General features: G+C 39.3%; 1 protein-coding gene across 1 annotated transcript in view; it reads left to right on the top strand.

Moving 5' to 3' along the window:
• The window catches only part of cadm2b (cell adhesion molecule 2b), a gene marked incomplete at its 5' end in the record, with an annotated part of 130,420 nt that extends 109,467 nt beyond the window's left edge, over positions 1–20,953 (top strand). The window contains 8 exons of the mRNA XM_079225018.1: positions 5,212–5,364; positions 6,107–6,244; positions 13,805–13,963; positions 14,268–14,358; positions 14,502–14,680; positions 18,802–18,828; positions 20,583–20,705; positions 20,816–20,953. Coding sequence (XP_079081144.1) covers positions 5,212–5,364; positions 6,107–6,244; positions 13,805–13,963; positions 14,268–14,358; positions 14,502–14,680; positions 18,802–18,828; positions 20,583–20,705; positions 20,816–20,934 — 989 coding nt within the window. The 3' untranslated portion in view covers positions 20,935–20,953. The remainder of the gene's footprint in view (positions 1–5,211; positions 5,365–6,106; positions 6,245–13,804; positions 13,964–14,267; positions 14,359–14,501; positions 14,681–18,801; positions 18,829–20,582; positions 20,706–20,815) is intronic.
• Between the last annotated feature and the right edge of the window lie 855 nt (positions 20,954–21,808).

The raw sequence follows: 21,808 nt of genomic DNA, 5'->3' as shown, positions 1-21,808 counted from the left end.
ATTCCTCCTTCTTTCTTTTCCTCCTTCAAGCACTGAAAATGAGTCCAATTTGAGTAGCATCTGCTCTGTGGGATCTCTGAGAGTGCGGGCAGTAACAATGGCCCTCTGGAACAAGGCCCTTTCCTTCTCTTAATTGCAGCCACATGTGTGGTGGGAAAGAGCCCCCTGCCTGCACCACTAGCCCTGGAACACATCCAGAATCGCCCACACAGTCACTGAGTGAGCACAGCCAGCAGCAAACACACTCTAATTGCGAAGAGTGGAGCCCCTGGCTGGACTGCGGGAAGGGGTGGGGGAACCTGTTCTCGCTGAAGGACAGCTAGTGCTTTCACATTCCAGTACTGTTTCAAATGCAATGCAAAAATGACCAAATGAAAACACTCGGCACTGCGGATGCAACGTATTTTGGCTGAAACTGATCGCCGTCAGCTTGTTTTCTAAGAATAATGGATCAATGTAAAATCTCCTTTTCCATCTGGACTGTCAGGAGATACTTCATCATTTTGGATTAGAAACATTGGGTAACATCTGTCTGCTGCTCAGTAGAGTGTGGACGTGAATGCCATGTGATAAGTGCACTTCAAGTTTCGCTGCCTCCAGTTTTATCTCAGGACAGAGGTAATGTAGCTACCAACCAGACTGTTCGTTCTTCTCTTACACATCAAAAAAATGCACTGTAATGGAATAAGTCATTGTAACCGCTGTTTTACATTTTAAAATGGGTTCTTGGGCATTGAATATTCAGAAAAAAAATGTGCAATTGACCTAGGTTGTTAAAACGGAATCTGACAAAATACTGTTCTCGTGGGAGACCTGAAATTGGTCTACCGCTGACATGGTCGATGGTGCAAAGGACTGTCAGGGAAACAAGGCAAACATTACTTTGCATCAAAGAGCCATAGCAACAGCATCCCTTGCCCTGAGGGGGAACCGGGTGTCAGTTTTACTGATTTGAGACAGCCTTGGTAAGGCCTCCATCACAGGAGATGTACTGCACATTAAGCTGCCATGCTGCAAGGCTGTAGCATACACAAGGTCAGGCTGCCGATTTATGCTTTCTCTTAAGCAGAATGAACAATGCAGGAGCTATCTAGGGTTTGGGGGAAATGAACCTTTTCATCACATTGATTTCCTAAAGCACCTGGAAAAAGGCTTTGTCAGCCGCTGGCATTTGGGTCTGATTGTGACGGATCTGCCCACAATCTGGGTCTAGCCTGGATTGGATGCTAGTGGTAAGCTTTCCTGGCCATATGCTGTTTGAGTAATAGATAACACTTATCTTTGGGTTATTCAAACCTTTGTAAATTTCCTTCTATCCATGTGTCATTGATTCACGTGCCATGTAATGCCAGTGCCCGTCTGACAAAAACATATCAGTCAAGTTTGTCTTTTGTTTAACTGTAAGTTGTTTCTCAGCCACAACTTGGGTTAAAAGTATCTGAATCAGTATCCCAGCTATTGGCATTTACCTTTTAATTACTTTTAATGGTAATGTGATATTGTTCAGCAGATAAAACACTTTTACTTTACACATCACTTGAAATTGTCAATGTTTTTTATTTGGTCACTGTTTTTGCATTAGTTTCAATGGATTACAGAGGTGATTAGTTTCAGTAAAGACATTTCTACAACCACTCCTGCAGCAAAAAATAAAATAAGATAATCCTTTATTAGTCCCTCAATGGGGAAATTGCGGGATTGCAGCAGCCTTGCATACAATAGAGACACATAGTAAAAACGTAATATAAATAAAATAACAATAAACAGTAGTAAAACAGTAAGAAGAATACACTATCAATTTCCAATTAAATATACAGACAGAATAATCCAATTCTGCAGAATCCACTTTGTTGTCCAACCACGTGCTCAGTGTGTTTCAACGAGTCATATAGTTGGTTAAATATGGCTAAATATGCTACTAGGGTTCCAGGGTCCAACACGGAAGCACCAGCCATATTTTGCCAAAACAATGACTTCTTTGGCTCAGACTGACCGTATATATAGATGTTAAAGATAATCAGTTACATTTTTTGTAGAAGTCATGAATTCAATATAATCACAGCTACTGAAGCACATAAGATTAACGTAAGATTAAGTGAAACAACACGTTAACAAAAATATGTCTGTTTCCCTTGGCAAATCCCTCTCGGGAAACAGACAGAACATTTATCAGTATCTCAGAGGTTTCTGGAGCTATTCATTGTTTTGTAATATTGAAGGAACAGGGGGGTTAAGAAGAAAAGTCAGTCTGTTTCTCCTTGTCTTTTCTCCACGCGATGCAGGGATGGAAGGATATGCAGGGGAAGTACAGTATGTCATATTGTCCAAAGCTTTAATCTTCTCAGCCGGTACTTCCATATCTTCAGAGTTCCAGTATGATGTTTGTTTAGACCCCATCACCTCTCCGATGCATCCATCCACCAAAGGCTTTTCTGTTTTCTGCCAAAGCCTCTGGGCATTTTCAAGCTCTGTAGTGAGGATGCTTAACTACAAAGAACATCAGGCAGCTTTGTTTCAGGAAGCGGTTTGCTTCAGTAAGACTATCAAATGTTTGTATTAAGCCCCATAGAAAATAATAAGCTGGCTCTCTGATGGCGGAGCCTGTTGTTAAATTTTAATTCTGGCTTGAAGATTGTTTTTATTTACTCTTTATTCTTCGATAACAAAAAGTCTCTAATAAGAAACATCTTAGGGCCATAAATATCTCTACAACAGTTGTTTAATGATTTAAATAGAGATGTCTTCTTTATCTGATGTTATTTTATGCTGGCCATGTAAATTAAATCCTAATCAACACCTACTTCTGCTGCATTTTGCCAGATTTGCCCCGTGTAATACAATTCAATAGAGTTAAAATTACTTCAGATGAAAAAGTGTCCAGGGAGAGAATTTGCCAGGCCTGAAGGGAGTGTGGATTAAGAATGTGTAATTTATACAATGAAGAGCACTTTCCTTCCTGCCCTCTGTGGTTGGTTGCATGTCGGAGCAGGTGATTTTCAATTTGAAATTATATAAGAGATGACAGGTGCAAGATGACCTTCTTCAGCTTAGCTGTGTGGTTTCCCAGGTTTATGAGGGTGTAAACTGAATGAGCAGTGGTAAAGGTGTCCTAAGACAAAAAAAGAAAAGAAAAGAGGGGCGGGGTGAGGCCAGTGACAGCCGGCCAGTGACAGCAGGTCGGGCCGGGCGCCGGCCGCACCGGGAGGCGAAGACTGGGAGCCGAAGACCGGAAGGAGTCACGGGACCCAACATTTTCAAAATACTAACTGATATGAATGTGTTCAGAATATTTCTGACCACATCCAAACATCTTAACTGTAACAGTACATTGTGTTTGACATATTACAATATTTCTGTACGACCAGTACAGTTAAGATGTTTGGATGTGGTCAGAAATTTTCTGAACACATTCATATCAGTTAGTATTTTGAAAACCGGACGTTGGGTCCCGTGACTCCTTCGCCCCATTTGAATATTTTTCACGTCAGATTCTGCACTTGCACTTGACCACAGAGATCCGAGTGTCTGCTGATGATCGCAGTGGTTTACTGCACTAGATGGAGTTTATCACACACTTTGTTCTGCATTCACAAACAACCCGACTCAGAGAAGACCGGAGCCGGCGCGAAGGAGGCTGTTACCGACGGCGACGCCAAGCGTCTGAAGACCGAGCCCCGAGCCTCCCGGTGCGGCCGGTGCCCCGGTGCAAGCAGTCTGAAGACTCGCCTAACAACGGCGGGCAAACGGTCTTCGCCTCCTGGTGCGGCCGACTCTCGGGCTCTCGGTGCGGCCGGCGCCCAGGCCGGGCCGGCCGGCTGTCACTGGCCGGCTGTCACTGGCCGGCTGTCACTGGCCTCACCCCGCCCCTCTTTTCTTTTTTCTCCGCAGAGTTTAAAAATTAAAATATGCTTAAATAAAGCAAGAAAACAATAACACAAACACACGAATATAAACGTATTTGTAATACGTCAAACACAAACATAAAAACAGTAAAACTAAAATACGTGTATAATCAACATACTTGTTTAATCAACCTATACGTGTATAATCAACGTATGTGTAATACGTCAAACACAAACATAATCAGGGAGGAGATACGTTTCTGATCAAACGTAATTGGGAATGCGTATTGGTTCTGGGGGAACGTAATTTTTAGGAGACAGGGTTGCCTAAGAAAACACTGAACGGTTTAATTTCAAGGTGTGTTTTCAGAATGGCCATTGTGTTGATCATTAGTCTCATTAGTAGGAGTTGTTGATTTGTATGTAGTTGTAGCAGCTCATTTTAAGTACTTTTCGCAGTATTGTTGTTTTGTTTTTTACCTTAAGATTGGACTAGATCTGAGCAATGTGGTTGATTTAAATATCACACTATTAACAAGAATGTTTTAACAATATTGTTGCTCATCCTGATACAGAAAATGCATGAAAAATTATAATATAAAATAATCAAATCAAGGTGATGTACAGTAACGTACAATGAATGGAATGCATACCTGTGAAATGGTTATGCATTACATTTTGTATTTCTTAGTTTGTCATTACAATTTCCATAAAATCATTCATTGGGAGAGTAGTTTGTAACACATTGACGCAATGTGATTATCCAAATATGATACTGACAGTTAATAATCACCAAGTGGTACTATTGCTCAACCTTGATCTGAACTTTATTATTTAGTTTAGCCTATAGTTTCAGTGAAAAATACAAAATAATTAAATAAGTACTCAGTGGTTCTGTAGAAGGCCAGGGTAAGGTTTTGATATCAATGTTCAAAGTATAAAATGTCCCAGGCAGAGCCAGTTACTAAAAGTGTTAAAGTGAGTGTGAATCAATACCTGGAATGTAAGTGATTACCTAAATAGATATTACAATCTAGGACTATAAGCTTTTTCTGCTGCTACGCTTCAGTGCTTCCCGCTGATGCCTTCGATATTCTCACAGACTGAATATGACTGTCAAGCTAGAATGCAAATGTAAAGAATATGTTTTAAATCACTGGCCACAGTATGTGTTTGCTGCATTTGACAGGTATTTGAAATAACTGAAAGCACAGTGCATTTAGCCATAGCCTTGTAAGGGGTCATTTGAATTACAAATGGGAATTGCCATCACTGAATTCAGTGTGAATGTGCCCATAAATAAACTGTGTTTTCTGTCTTTGCTCTGGACACTCCGTGATTCTTTGTGTGATTCTCCTTCCTTATTCAGCTCTGAGGGACCACAGAATCGAGCTGGTGCGAGCCTCGTCAAAGGAACTCATCATCAGAATCAGTGACGTCAGCCTGTCAGACGAGGGCCAGTACACCTGCTCGCTCTTCACCATGCCTGTCAAGACCACCAAGGCCTTTCTCACTGTTCTGGGTGAGTATGTCTGTTTGGGAATAGTGTCAACATGGCCAATTCATTGTGGCTAATTTGTCATGTTCTGACAGCATAAATACATGCACATTTTTAATTATAGTCTGTTCTTTTTCTTTACCACGAAATAACATTTCTGAATTAGGATTCACCCGTATCTATTAGAATAAATAATTGCAAGCTAGTTGTGTTACCATAATGAAATGTCTGCCAGGCAGGACAGCCACACAAAAAACTACCCTCGTGTTGTCTTGGGGTCAAAATGACCCATCAACACACATACATATACACTCGTACACGGGTCATTTTGACCCCCAAGACAACACAAGGGTTACGACACACAGGTGTGTCAAAGGATATTCATAAATTGACAAAAACTAAAAATCAACTCGAGGATGACCTTCGTCAGACAGAAATACATTTGCTTCAGTTATCTTGAAGGACACATTTGGGGTATTTCATCTTTGACTTTATTAAATAATATTTAAAAACTTTCCCATTCATACAATTCCTATTGTTTTTTAGTTTTGGTTGGTGACATTTTATTGGTATGATGGTACTCCTTTTATATCATGCCTTTTTGTCCTCAAATCAAACATAAAAAGTCTAAATTAAATGGTGTCTTTTTAATGAGAGAATAAAACATGAATCTGAATATCAATTAATCATTTCTTTTCATCAGAGGAATACAGCCTCATATATGCATTTGGTGTGGTAATTATAATTATATTTCCATGCACCATAGGAGTGCCAGGACGACCAGAGATCACAGGATTCACCAAGCCTGCCATGGAGGGGGACGTAATCACCCTGACGTGCACCACACCAGGCAGCAAACCAGCTGCCAATATCCGGTGGTTCCGAAATGACAAGGAGGTCCAAGGTAGGCATGGGGTGTGGATTTCACAGAGCATAGTATCTTCTGTTGCCACTTGTACCCTCTCTTGGGGACATCATTACTGTCAAGTCATTCAGCTGCTGCATTCCTTTGTGCTCATATTCATGCATTGTTCCGCTGGCTGGGGTTTAGCGCTGCCATGATTCGCCTGGCTCACGGCCAGCGTTGCTGCTGTTGTTGGACGCCGTCCAAATGTTGCTGGACTGTGGCAGAGCCTTCCACATTTCACTACGTGACCAAGGTGAAGATGTACTGTGTATAGGAGGGCCTCGTATTGATTCTAATTATAAAGTTAAGTGTACATCAACAAGTTCTGCACAGCATTCGGTTTTCTACTGTTTGTGCCACTAGTAATGATGTACTCAGTTGGTTGATTAATTAAGGAACACAAATCAATCATGCAATAGTAAAGGTGGTCATCAAAAGGGACATTTTTACACTGCAGGGTAATTCAGCTCATTGGCTTGGGCTTTACAGTGATATTCAACACAGAAGGTGCAAATCCTCATATTTTAGATCAGAGAGTAAATCACAGAGAGCTGTAGAGAGGAAACACTTGTTTACAACACGTAATGAAGATAAACTACATTTATATTGTGGGTTATTTTATAATGATGTCACAATCAGAATTTCAAAACATACCGACGTAAATAATAAATAAGACGCATTCCGCCGGTAGAAATGGATCCTGCGCGTATAAGCAGGACACATCACAGAATAAAAATACTCAATGCAGGTTAAACGGTAACAGACGACAGAGAAAACATCTCCACTCTGACACTCATTATAACTGTGTCTTTATTAATATAAATTGTAGTTTAACACCATTAAATCAACTGAAAACATACAATAGTTGATATAAATATTTTAAGTGCATTTTTATTGGAATATTCGCTAAAAACTCTGCAGACAAAACTGCTGTCAGCTGTTAAAGCGACTGACAACTGATCAGATGTGATCAGCTGTCAGTCGGCCACAGTCATCATAAACGTAGCTTCACGTGACGCTTCAGAGGAAAGGACGTCTCATGTCTATTAAAACATATTTCCTGCATCCCTGGTGGGAGGGACTAAGACGCAAGGAAAAGACGCAAGTGAGGGAAACGGGGATGCAATTTAAAGACTTGGGATGCACCCTATGCATCGACAGGCTGCATTAAGACCGGAAGAGGTTTGATGCAAATTCGCGACAACCGTCAACAAGGGGTTTTAAGTGAGAGTTAGCCCTCCTAAGCAGTCTGAGAGAGGAACCAGAAAAACGATTTCATGCTAACAGTTTCAGACTGTGTTGAGACTGCATGGTTCATGTTTTGTGTTCACTAGTGGTGCAATGGATTATAAAACTTACGGTTCGGATCGTATCACGGGTTAGAGTCACGGATTGGATCACAGATCAGATCAGCACAAAAGAGCAAAAGGAGCTGATACTAATTGCCAATCATTGATGATCCATATTGGCAGATTGTTGTTTACAAGGCTCCAGACTTTATTTTTGCCAACGTTCCAAAAATAATTCCAACCACTCTGAAGTCAGTGTAAACCATCAGAAATTCTAAATGTTATCCTTTTAATTAGTAAAGTAATGTAGAGTGTTGTTTTCTTTATAGAAACACATAATTCAAATGATGAATAAAAGATGTATTTTTGACGTGATCAGAGCTGGTGTTAGGAAGTTAAACGGCTCATAATTTATCTCTAATATCTATTAATCTCTTTCAAACAACTGTATTTATTAAAATTACTCATTAAAACAAAATATTACGAGATTGCACTGGAACACATCATGATAACGTTATAATTTATCTTCGTCCAATACTTGTTTTCACTAAACAGAGCAGAACGCATCATAATGTAACGGAACGGAACCTTAGTTCGTTGCATTGGTCGTCCGTCTACAATGTAACATTATCAGAGATCGGCGACGAGAAACGCATGAATGCCAATGTCCTGATTGCACATTTTACTGAATATCAAAGGACAACGATCGTCAGTAAAATTGTATTTCACACTGATGGTTAACGGGGAACTGTGTAATTAATCCACGGTCCACAAGCGTGCGGAACCATGAGGATCACGGATCGACGGTGGTCCGTTACACCACTAGTATTCACCTAAAAAGACACAGTTGTTAATGTATCCCCCGGTTGCAAATTCCCTGTATGACCTACCTTAGTGCTGTTTGCATGTGGTGAGTTGCTCTAGTTGGCATTCGTTCCACAGATGGCTCTAAGGTGCCGTATTTTTTTTCTTCAAACAGTAGCAATTAGATTAGTCAAACGAGTCAAGGAGGATACAAGAACGCACAAGAATGCAAACTTAGAAAGGCCACATAACTATTCACCCAGGAGGGGGAAAAAAACAGTGACAGAGACAATGCATTAGGCAGCAGATGGTGCAGTGTGCTGATCACACTAAACTGGCAGAAGTTTTCTGTGGTTTCACACGATGTGCCTTACGAGCTTTGCCTTTGTTGTATACCTCTTTCCAAACTGTCTGAAGCTCTGCACTTGGTGTTTTTATAGCTTTTATTTCTGCTTAAAAAATGTACAAAAAGACAAAAACATTAAAAAAAAATAGGAATGGAATGTTTTTCCTCAATTTGATGGCAGAGGTAAGCCGTGTGGAGCTCTTTAATGTAACAGAGCCTGCTGTAGAGACTCAGTGTGACAGTTGCTCTTTATTGAAGATTTGCACCAGAGAGCTTTTTCTTGGTGGTTCTGTCTGCCCAGCACTACATGATGATTGATGGGAGAGGGGCTGAGATATGAAGTTTTCTTGTTGAGATGACATGCACGTAGATTGCTGAAAGGCCAGTGGAGAGCTGGCTCACAGTGTCACAACCAGACTTGCTGTCCATCTCGAGAGGCTCTGAGCTGATCTCTCTTTTTGCTTTATGTATTGAGGTATTCTTTAAAATAACTCTTTAAAGCTCAATATAAAAGCTTAATATAACATATATAGACATATGCACATGAAACAAATGCCAAAAGGTAAATCAACAAAGTGTAAGGGTGGGGGGGCACAAGTGTTTTTCAGTTTAGCTTGCATCTCAAATGTGCATAAACAAAATTACAAAATTAATTAAAAATTACCTCTACATTAATATTTGATGTATGAAATGGTATTGTGAATTGCACATCTATAAAACACGTCATGTGCCCCAAGTCTACCCCAACCTAGTGTCTTGTTTACAAATGTGCCTTTATTAGTTTTACCTGTGTATGGTGTTTTTTTATTAAGCCGCTTGGGCAAACAGAACTGGTGTGATGCATCTCCGAGTCAAAGAGAGATAAAGAACAAAGCAGAGACTGGAGGGCTTGACTTGAAAACTTCATTTCCATGTCAAAGTGTCAAAGAGGAGGAATGTCAATCAGTGCTCCGGATCCAACTCTTTTGTAGGTGCTGCTTTAAAGCTTTTTTTTAGCGAGTATGTGCTGGGAGCAGCATGTTTTGCCATTGGTTCTTCTGTGGTAGATCATTGCCACCAGTGTCTGCTGTCAGTCAAATCTATCCCCACTGGGGGACCAGTCTACAAAGCTCCAAGATGACAGCAGGTGTAATAGCAAAAACATGTCATATGTATTTCATGCTTTGATGATTTGTTTTTCAACAATTTATATGAGAAGCACGCAGCATTACAAACCTCAAAATGCAACTGTCATCCAGTGTCAAATAATTTGTTTGCAGAGTAAAGAGCTATACAAATTGTGTCGCTGAGTGACAGCTAGGTTTCAAATTATAATCTATTGAGGAAAAATCCACCCACTGTCACTTTCTTTGCATACATAAAGTGGCCTATATATTCCTTTCCCAATGACACAAAGGCACATTCTAATACACAACAGCTCTAACATGGCAACTCTGCTCTTTATATATATATATATATATATATATATATATATATATATATATATATATATATATATATATATATATATATATATATATATTCAGTTCAGCAAGATATCAAGACATTTACATCTCCAGATTATATACTGTATATTATTATTATCATCATTTTCATATGCAATAAATGCATCATGTCATTAGACAACTTTTGGCCTATATGTTTTGTCTGAAGTGTGTTTGAATAAAGACAAGTATGACAGCATGATAATTTACTATTTGTATTCCTGCTAAATATAACAAGGTCTATACACGACACGTATATGGAATGTATTGTTTAAACTGTCTTATTTAGTTGAAGTGTAACCTTTATAACTTAATTAGACCTCAGCATTTTGCCCAAATTAGCTTCTGTGACCAGGGTCAACCTCATCATCTGTTGATTTTTCTGAATTAACTGGGTCACGTAAATTCAACCTGACTATTTAATCTTTTGTTTGTCCTCTATTACTGAAGGTTATCATCTTTTACTTTGCTTCTTCTTGTTTGATATTCTCATCCTCATCAAGGCCATAATTCAAAATGAGGTTGCGTGCCTCATCCATACCGGAGCTCAGTGTGGTGCTACCACTGGCATGTGAGCAAGAATGATGTTGTATTCAATACCTTCAGCCATTACCAGCAGGGCTGATCTATGTGTTGCTGCACAACAGTGTAACTGGGATATTTTCTTTTCAATTATGTGTCAAACATCCGGTAACCTAAATCTAAAAACATTACTCCCTGGTTCATAGTGTTTTCTGTAGCTTATTTGTTTACCCACTCTCTAGGTTTTATGAAAGGGCGTGATAAACTGGGGATTATGAGTATTTTACAAATAAGACATATTACAGGAGTGTACCTGTAGACCCCCGTACTGTTTTCTCACATGTATTGCTTTAGATTGTTCAACATGCTGTATTTTTAAACAGTGCACACTTACTTTTTCACTTTACGCCATTTTCCGTTTACCCATGTTAGAACTTAGTCGCAAAGCATTTAGAAACCAATAGAGTTCTTATCCTCCTCATTTTTATGGTTAATCCTTTTTTGTTGTATTAGTATGGTAATAGTATTTATTTGCTCTGTATGTGTGTGTGTGTGTGTGTGTGTGTGTGTGTGTGTGTGTGTGTGTGTGTGTGTGTGTGTGTGTGTGTGTGTGTGTGTCGATGTATTTAGGCCTTTTGCATTCACACATGGCTCTTCCCTGATATGCTGGGCATTGATCTTGTGCGGCTTCTTAAAAGAAGTACAGCGCTCCAGCATCATCTGCTTTGTGGAGGGATCAATGCACAACTCTGCTCTGATTATATTACATAATAATATAATAAACCAAGACACAATTTTAAACTGCCGTTACCACTGCATTACAAACATGTAATCAAGGCTTCAGTGATTATCAAACAATTGTGCATCGTAGCCATTCGATTAGTTCCAATGAGTGGTTCAAAACCACCTGTCAACATGGATAGTGGTGTATGTTAATGTGTGAACATATTTAACCATTCCACATTGATTAAAACTTGAAAAATGAAAAACATTGTAGGCTCTATATATTGGTCAGCAGGCAGTAGGTTGCAAACTGCACCAAGCAGGAGGTTCTGGTGTTAAATTTAACAAATGCACTTTTAGAGAATGCCTCTGATGCCTTCATGAAATAACCATAAAAGAAAAGTGTTACGTGCTCATTTCTTCATGGCTGAGGACAACCTGACCGAATGAACATAAAACGATAATCAATCTGAAGACAAGCCATGACTTTACCCAACCAACCCTAGTATTACTCTAAACCGTAATACGTTGAAAGAAAATGGAATCCTCCCACTGAGGTTCCTCCCTGTTAAAACAGATGCAGGTGGTGATTAAAGGAGCGCCCCCAGTTGCCTGAATGTAGATCTGCATGCCTCTTGGGGCTCTGGTTCATAGCAAGTACACCTGGGCACATTCACATTTTTACAGAAACTGCCTCTGCATGCTCTCTGGCGTTGCTAGCAGCCACCTTGAAACAGACTGACAGCTTCTTCTACGGCAGCTCTGATGCTGCAGGCGACTTGATGAATGAAAGAGAAAGCTGGAGAGATTTGTGTTTGACGCCACAGAGATACTTACTATCCTTCTTCTGTACTTCAGGGCAAAATGCAAGGCCTCTGACTTTCCTGGTTGTTCAAATGGTATTGGATGGAATTAGGTTTCAAAAATAATCTAATTTGTGATGCATCCATCGATCAAAGAATGATGTCCTCGGGGTCAGTGAGGTTGAATGTAAAACAGCATTATTTTTTCTTCTTCTTCCTCTTCTTGTAATTGTTTTCTTCTTCTTCTTCTCACTTTTATTGTTGAAGTTGTACTTGTTGTGTGTCAACATGGACACAAAAGATATTCTAATTAATATAAATTCGATCCAGAATGAGGTGCATACTTTCAAAAATGCCCAAAAATAAAATATACCATTTCACTTAACTTACATAATCAGATTTTCAAATCATGTCCTTGATGTAATTGTAGGTACAGTGAAAGAGAAATCCCATCTCGGGTGAGGAAGAGGAGGACGGGGAGGGGGGACTATGTAGTACGGGAAAAATCTAAGGAGGTGAGGAGGGTAGTAGCTCCAGTGAAAAGTCTTTCTGAGGCAATCTTCAAGTATTACCTTTGTCCTTTTTTGCCTTGTTCAGTACAGCTCTTTCCAGAGAAAGGTGACGCTAACACACAAAGCATTGACAGGGGAGTAGCAGCAAACAACAAAGAAATGCTTCCAATTATAAGTTTAGAGGAGTCTCTAAATGAAGACGACATCACAGGGCAGGGACAAAACAAACACAAATCAAGATCTGAAGGTGTGTAAGGGGTGAGAGTTTGGGTATGAAACTAAGACAATGAACAGAAAGGTGTGACTACACTTTGGAGATCCACTCTGTCTGTTTGTCTTGACTGGGATGTTTGAGAGCTGGTCCTGGAGGAGCAAACACACCCATTCAACCGAGTCAATGCTCACACTGCTCTCCCCTCACTATTCACTCTACTTTGACTTGACTTTCAAAGGCCAAGGATTCTCTCCCTCAAAGGAGATGCAGAGAAAAACACAACAACAACAACAACAACAACAACAACAACAACACCGCAGCTGTCTGTGTCAGAAAAGCAACATCTTGAAATAAAATGTCAGATTTTTTCAAGTTTCAGTTAACATTCAAGCTGATTTCTGTTTCTTCTTTTTCAAGAATAATTGTTGCATGAATGACTTTCACAAAAGCCAGAACTGTTCTCCGATAATAATAATAGCAATCCACAAGTTCATTGCACCCCTGTTCATGTTTATGTTACATATATATATATATATATATATATATATATATATATATATAGCCTGTATATATATGTATACATATATAGCCTGTATGTATGTATGTATGTATATTTGTGTATATATATATATATATATATATATATATATATATATATATATATATATATATACATATTCATATATGCATTTGTTTATTCTGTTTATACTGTACATTGTATTTATCCAGCACAGTGCACTGCACTTTTACTGCTTTCTTTTGCACTCTGCTCAGATGCTAAACTGCATTTCGTTGTCCTAGTACTTGTACTCTGACAATGAAGTTGAATCTGAATCTGAATCTGTTCTGACTTTCTGCAGGCACTAAAGAGGTGAACACAACAGGAAAATCCTTCGCAGTGAGGAGTAGCCTTCAGTTGAAGGTGGACAGACGGGATGATGGCGTCGCCTACACCTGCAGCGTGGAGCATGTGTCTTTGCTGAACCCTTACATGACAACTGAGGTCCTGGAGGTCCACTGTGAGTGTAGTCACACACACCCTGCAAATCTGAATTAGGTGTAAGATTAGCAATGAGAAGAAATACAAGGATTGAGATTACATTAATGTCTGCAGGTTTAGTTTTGCATTTGTTCAGGATTAGTGTAGGATTAGTTTGCAGGTAAGGGATTAGTACCAAAGCAGAAGAGGGATAGGGGCCAGAGCTAAAAGCTGCCCAGTGGGTAAATAACTAACTACTGTGGTGTGATGTGCAGTGTTTGAGTTAAAGCCTCCAACATACAGTACTGTCATAGCATTGCAAATTGTTTGTCCCTTCTCCGCAGATGCTCCCCATCTGGAGATCACACATTCACTGATTATTCCACAGGAAGGACAATACTTCAAATTGGAGTGTGTGTCCATAGGCAACCCAATGTAAGTTGCCTCAACTACTAGCATAAAAATAGGCAAAAATTGGACTTAAACGTGAATATTTCTTCAGTTTACTCAATATGTTTTTACATTTAGGAAAACATATGCAGCAAGATGAAAAGAAAACTATGTATTTTCTTTCCCAGACCTGAACCGGTGCTGTGGTCTAAAGATGGAGGAGAGCTGCCAGACATCGAGCGTATGATTGTGGAGGGCAGGGAACTAACCATCACCACACTTAATAAAACAGACAATGGCACATACCGCTGTGAGGCCAGCAACCACCTGGGGACCAGCAGTGCTGAATATATACTGTTTGTATATGGTGGGTACCGTAATGGTTAGTCTTGTTAAGGATGATCGGTTTTGCCGTCACTTCATCCTCCAGGCTTTGCAGCACACTCTTTGTGCTGACTCAAAGATGATTGGTGTTCATTACAAAGATACAAAGCAAGAAGAGGGATTATCAGTCTGGCAATTTAACTGCTAGATGGTGCACAATACAACCATTTAAAAAGGCCTGTAACTTAAAAGGCATGATAACAAAACAATAATAGCGAAAGAAATTATGAAATATCAGATGAAAATTTTTACAATTGAATCACAAATGTCTCTTAGAATTCCAATGTTTCTGTCAAATAAGCAATCATAACGACTCTTGGAACATTAATAATGTCAGTTTTGTAAGACAAGTAGGTTGTGAACAGAAACGTTTGACTTTAGCCCGATAACAGTCATTGGTGATTAATTTACGAATATATGCAGACTGCAGCTCCCTGTGGCCATGAAAGTCGGTATAGCTAATGGAAGGATGGAAATAGTTAATTAATATGGCTATAAAGTCATGTGCCAGTTAAGTTGAGGTCATCTTGGATTTGGTTTTCCATAAAACACTAAAAAGACCCTGACAGGGTGTTTGCAAGGTTTAGCTCCTCAACTGCAAATCATGTGCACATTTTGGCTGACCATATTTAAGCGTGATGACAGTTTTAGCTTTTTGGATGAATTTATCTTACCCTTTGAGGCACCCATTGATTTCCATTAATTTTGGAAAATATAAAAAAGGTACCATATTATGAATGTGTGATCATGCAGTGTACATGCAGATACATTTATCAAGGTTCCTTTGTGTGACCTCTCAACAATATTGTAACTTAAACAATAATGAATGCAGACGTATTTAAAACTAATGGCTAATTTCCTTTATATATAAATTAATGGAAACAAATGGCTGCCTGGAACAGGGAAACAAATGCAAATCTCACAATTTAGCAGCATGATAAATGGACAGTCGTACATTTCCTGCCAGATGGTAATAGATTAGATTCTAGGATTAGATAGAAAAGAGTATAAAGAGGGTGGCTTCCAACAACCGAGTACAAATGTGAAAATAGAATAGTAATAAGTTTGTTTTCTAATTTTTATTATATATAATTTTGTGGTTCAAATATTTAAAATGAACTGTAATGGCATTTTAGGACAAGCACTGATAGTACAACTGCATGTCACCAGTTTGCAGACCACTTCCTCAAGATTTCAATTCCAAATCTTGCCTTGGCACTGTGCACGATAACCCAGTTTACCTCACTGTACTGTACAAATTGCTACACAGGTTTAGCTTTCGGCCTCTTCCTCTGAGGAAACGGGGAAAAGTGTTAAGGATGCAGAATTTAGCTTCCGAGTACTGCCTGGAGGAGAGATAAGTTAATCCCGAGACAGTGGAGCGTCTGAGAGAATAAAGACAGCATGGTGCAGGAAACGGATCATTAAGACCTCTGCAGCACATGTTCATAACATTTATCAAATACAGCCAAGTAAAAGTACAAAAACAAGGACAGAATATTAAAATTCAACATGGATTTATTTGTTTCCATTTTTGCCAGTTAAACAGTCCCACAGTTTGTTTGGGAGCACCTTATCACAGCTCAGACGCTGGACTTATTCAAGCTCACAAGCAGTTAGTGGATGCACAGCAGCTTATTTTTTTCAATATTAAAAGCAGAGAATGGAAGGAAAAGAAGAATGCCACATTCGTCTTTTCAGCTTTTGTTAGCTTAGCTACTTCTTTCTGCATGCTCATTCAGGGGTAGGCAGCGATGTCTGGCTAGTACATATCATCCTGTCATATCTGCGAGTCATATGTTGGACCAAAGTGTCCAACCTCACATCCACTCATTCAAATTAGTTTAAAGAGAAACATTCAAATCTCTTAAATTGATCTGTGTTTTATAGTTTTATAGGGATGTGACAGAGAGGTGTTTCTCAATTTTTAAAGGATTAACAGAGGAAATAGCTAACTGTATAACCCTTGCCAGCCCTCTCACTAAATACAAGAGTCCTGGTTCGCAGGAAGGATGACAAATATAGTTGAGCAGGCAAAGGATGTGCGAGACGGGCTCATTTCCACCGATGATGACAGTCATTCTTCAGTGCTACATCGTGTCTGTCTGAATACTTACCCGGTCTCTTCAGATCATCTCAGCCTATAAGCCTAATTTGCTAATGACAGGAGAGCTGAGTAGCAATAAATGTCATCGCTCCAACGCAATTCATCACCATCTGCTATTATGCTCCTTAGTACAGTGTATTTAATAAAGCGAGGAAACACCGTATAGGATAATTACTTTGAGTGTTTGAGAGATGGTAACAGTTAGTAGTTTGGTTAAATACAGTTGAGAAATGACTGCATGTGATTGTGAAGCTGCATTCTTGCTCCTCTCCCCCTTACCCTCATATTTCCCTCGTACATTATATATTTTGACCTCAACCAGTATGGTACATGATGCGTTTTACATTCTCTATGGGTGTGGCCCATTTAACAACCAATCTAGCTTGAAAATGTAATAGATGTAATAATTATGAGTCCTTCATGGACGGTATGAGTCATCCTTTTCCCAAAAGATGTTGCGGAAAGAATCTAGTAATTTTTCCAACTCTTTCGATTTTATCATATGTACATCTTTTGTTATTATTTTTGCCTGTATTCACTCAGGTAAAATACAGGCATTACACTTATTTATTTGTCCTGTAAGTTTTGTTGAGCCTGTTCTCCATGGAGAGCTTTGTTTTTGCTCCCCCTCTGTTGCTGCTTTCATTTAGTAGATGTCATCACCTTTATACCTCTATCATCAGCTCCCCTCTTCTTTAGCCTCTGTTTTTCCAGTCTGCTAATGCCTACCCTCCCACATCAGGCATAGGCAGTCCCTCCCTCCCCCGTGTCCCCGCCTCAATGCTCCATGCACTCACAAACACAAAACTGAACACACAGTTGATGATTGATGAGCTAACAGCCGGGCTTTGAGCTGGAAAATAGCAATGTTTTACTGGACGAATTCAACACGCTGTCTAGTTTTTCTCTTTCCTTTCTGCTTCATCTTTTAACACAGCGCCGTTACCTTCCCATCATTTTTATTGCTGTTTCTGATTAGTTTTTGTCATTGGTAGCTGACAATATGCAGATACTGTTGGTGTACCTTACCACATCAGGTAGTTACTGTTTGCAAACCACCGCACAAATTTACATCTTTACAGAAGCAGAAAATAGAAAACAAGAGTGTTTATACTTTTGCTCTTAGGCTGAATGATTTAATTTTTTCTAATGTTTTCATTACAACCAAACAATAAGAACACATGCAATTACATTTTAATAATGTTTACCAAAATGACATGCTCCATGTGTTTACTTCAGTTCATCCATCTTAATGGGATTCATGTTGTAGTATTTGGGTGTGACTTTTTCCACAAGATCTCTCTGCAGGTAATACATGCTAACGACCTTAACAGTCAAACTAGTTCTGGTGTTATGATCGAGAAAACACAAACGTTTCTTAGATTTGGGTTGTGCTTTATTTTGATTATCAACCTATGCACCTTGAAGGCCCTTTGGAGTTTTCCTGTAAATAAAAAAAAGTTATGTTAATATTCAGTGTCTTTCCAAAGCTCATTATGTAAGCTGTGACTTTACTTTTTTGAGCAACTTTCCATTTGGCCATATTGTTATAATCTTACTTATCGTTCATCAACAATGAGTAAGTACTGCCAAATCTTTTAGTTTTCTTGTTGAATATATAGATGCTGGCGAATTACTATTATCACATTACTTATTACTTAAAATTATGTTTATTTGTAATTTTGATGCATTAAGGATGTACATATTTATATATATTTTTACATACAAAAAATCTCAATCGTTATGCTCATCTTGTCCTCGTCGTTATCTTGTGCTGCTCTCCCAGTGACCGTTTCCAGTAACTCCAGTTATGCATGCATTTGGCTGTGACAGCAAGCTTTGCTTTCCGTCACTTCTGCACGTTGTCAAATAAAAAAAAACTGACCATGCTAATTCCTCATATTTCGTATACGAACTTTGTGGTCACCTTTTTTATCACGGTGTTGTTCCCCCTCGTCTTCCCTTACTGCTGTCACTGTCTGCAACCATGGCAACAGCCAAAGACTTTCCAGGGCCTACAACAGGTAAATATCCCACTAGACGATCTTTGCAAGCCAGATTTACAGTGTGTGATGCTGAATCTGGATCTGGGTCAGGACACATCATAGCCTCCACACAGCATGAGCCAAACCATCACCATGCATGGATGCTCACACTGCTGACGCCAGCTGCTTTCTCTCCAGCCATGTCGCAGGCTGCATATGTTATCGCACAATATGTTTCTGATTCGGTTCGTCTTTGCACAATGAAATGGACCTCTTTATCTAAGTGAAGCTGGGATAGAGATTGTGTCTGTGCCAGTGTGTACATATTTGATTACAGATCATCAAAACTTGTGATCTTTCACATTTCTGATCACATCAAAAAAAAAATCTGTTCACTATATTTGTCTCATTATGTTCATGATGTATTATATATGCATAGCATGTGGTTGCAGCAATTTAGTTTGATATGGTATTAATATGTGAGGTCTGCCAGACGCGATGGAAACAGAATAGAAACAAGATTAAAATGTCTTTCTTGATACAATTAAACCCCCGAACAGACAAAACATTGCAAATTGAGTTATTGAGGTCCCTTTTTGCCGTTGAAATGTCTGTAGCTTTCCTTTTGTGACAGTGTTTATAGTTTATTAAGTGCCATCTTAGATATTCAAGAAAGTTGTTCCCATTTTTTGCATAGACATACAAATAATCCGTGTATTGAATTGAAGCTCAAAACTTGGTTTGGACAAGTATAAATACGCATTTTGTGACACTGTGTAAGTGGAAAGCATAATTAGCAAGTTGTGTTGAGATGACACTTTCAGCTGCAGTGTGCACCAGCCCAGTGGGATATGAAAATTGCTTATGCCCCTCATTGACAGCGGAATCACCCGAAGAGATCATTATATCCATCGACCAAAATGCAACCAAAATTGAGTTAATTCAACTGTTGTACCAAAACAGTTATCGCTTTAAAGTGTGAAGTGCCTGTTTGTGAGTCCATGATAAAACAATCGTGTTGGTTCTATCCTGCATGTAGTTATATAAACTGCATGTTTCTCGATGCCATCTCTTTTTATTTTTAACGTCCCATGGATGGTTGCATTTCGTAAACAGAGGAGTATAACGAGGTTTGTAGGAACATCCCCGCCGTCATTTCCCAGGGTCACTTTGCAAATCTGAGCACAAGACATAGCCATCCATCACCTTGAAATAATGAGAGCACATGAGGTGCACTGCAAAGACATAGCCACTTACTGTTTATTACAGGACCGACACAAGGCATGCTCCTGCCTGGGAAACCTTCAGGTCGCTCTCCGCCCGGAGAACGCCTCATGTTAAATAACACTTATTTAAAGAACCTGATCGTCAGCAGCTGAATGTGGCCGTGAGCAAGGGGAAAACCCAAAAGATAGCATGTGTAGAGTTTTTGGGCGAAAAATCTAAAACATCACTCAGGGCTGGACTTCAATTTTCTTGCAGCATGTTGCTGTTGCTATTGCCACATTCTTGAATTGTGCAAAGATTTGTGGTACTTCCTATGATTACATATTTTCCTCAATTTAAACACTTCAAAGCAGCGATGTCAGGTTGCTCTAAATATGACAAAAGCTCATTTGGGACTGTGCATTGTTCGCGTGTGTCAAAGTGTAAGGATTTTTTCATGACTACATTTTTTTCAATGCGTTTGAATAAATGTCTACACCTGCATTAGATAGCAGCTAAACATCTTGCAGGTGTTTCTTTTGTATCCACTTTTCCCTCCATTTCTCTCTGTCTCTGTCTCGGTATAGATCCTAATGCTTTAGGACAGCATGGACCTGACCACGCCTTAATTGGTGGAGTTGTTGCAGTTGTCGTCTTCATCACCTTGTGTCTGATAATAGTTCTTGGACGATATCTGGCCAGACATAAAGGTAAAAGAGGTCACTTGATCTTCTATGAATAAGAATTGCCTTGACTGGAGCAAATGTCTAGTGCTTTTCAGCGGGTGGATAACTTGCTGTACGGCTCTGTGTGTCTACAGGTACGTATCTAACACACGAGGCCAAGGGAGCAGAGGACGCCCCAGACGCAGACACAGCGATCATCAATGCTGAGGGGAACCATGTGCATGCAGAGGAAAAGAAGGAATACTTCATTTAGACTTATTTTTCTCTTTCATAACAACTTTTGACAGCAGACATGCAAATGAAGCTGCCTCAGCGTCATTACATGATCTGTTTGACTTTACTTATTATTATTTTGTCTTCTCCAGAAAGCTCATGCTTGTTTTCAACAGTTGCTGACAATATAGCCTTCTCCTTTTGAAATAAATGTAAACCGTGTACAATTAGATTATTTACATTTCAGTTTTATGGTGCCTAAATGCTGTACATTTTTCTGCATTTCTTCCATCACATGCATTCACTTTTTTCTCGAGACGCTCTTACTTTACCTGTTCAGGTATCAACAAGTTTCAAATTCAAAATCAACAAGAGATGTACTTCAACTCAAGTTTGAGTCAAGTCTTAGCTTTTTAAAAGGTTTCGCTTTAAGAGTGGATGTTAAATACATAAACCGGATTTAACAGTGGTTGTGGATGTTGCCTGGAGCTTACACAGCCATACTGCACACGTTCCAAAATATTTTAAAATTGACCAGACACTTTGACAAAACATTGAAGCACAATCTATGTGATTGTCTGTAGAATCAACTCCCTCTGAGAGCTGTCTGTATTTTTCTGCATTGATTTACTTTTGGTTTTCACTCATGTTGTTGATTTGTACCAACGGCGAACAAGTTCAAAAATTTAAGCACAAAGTCTGAGGACTAACATGGAGGGAAAAAACATCTACTGTTTCTTGTCTCAGGATTCAATATGAGTCAAGATGGAGAGATGGTGTCAGACAGGTGAGTTATCACCTGTCAGTAGACTTGCAGTTATCGTCACGGATGGGGAACTTTCATTTTGGTTGCCGATTTGATGTAAGATCCTAACGCGAATGAGTGGAACCTTGTGGGGGTTCATTATTTATGT

Source organism: Taurulus bubalis (genome assembly GCF_910589615.1).
Source record: "Taurulus bubalis genome assembly, chromosome: 10".
Classification (NCBI taxonomy): domain Eukaryota; kingdom Metazoa; phylum Chordata; class Actinopteri; order Perciformes; family Cottidae; genus Taurulus; species Taurulus bubalis.
This window is presented reverse-complemented; position numbering and strand designations above follow the sequence as displayed.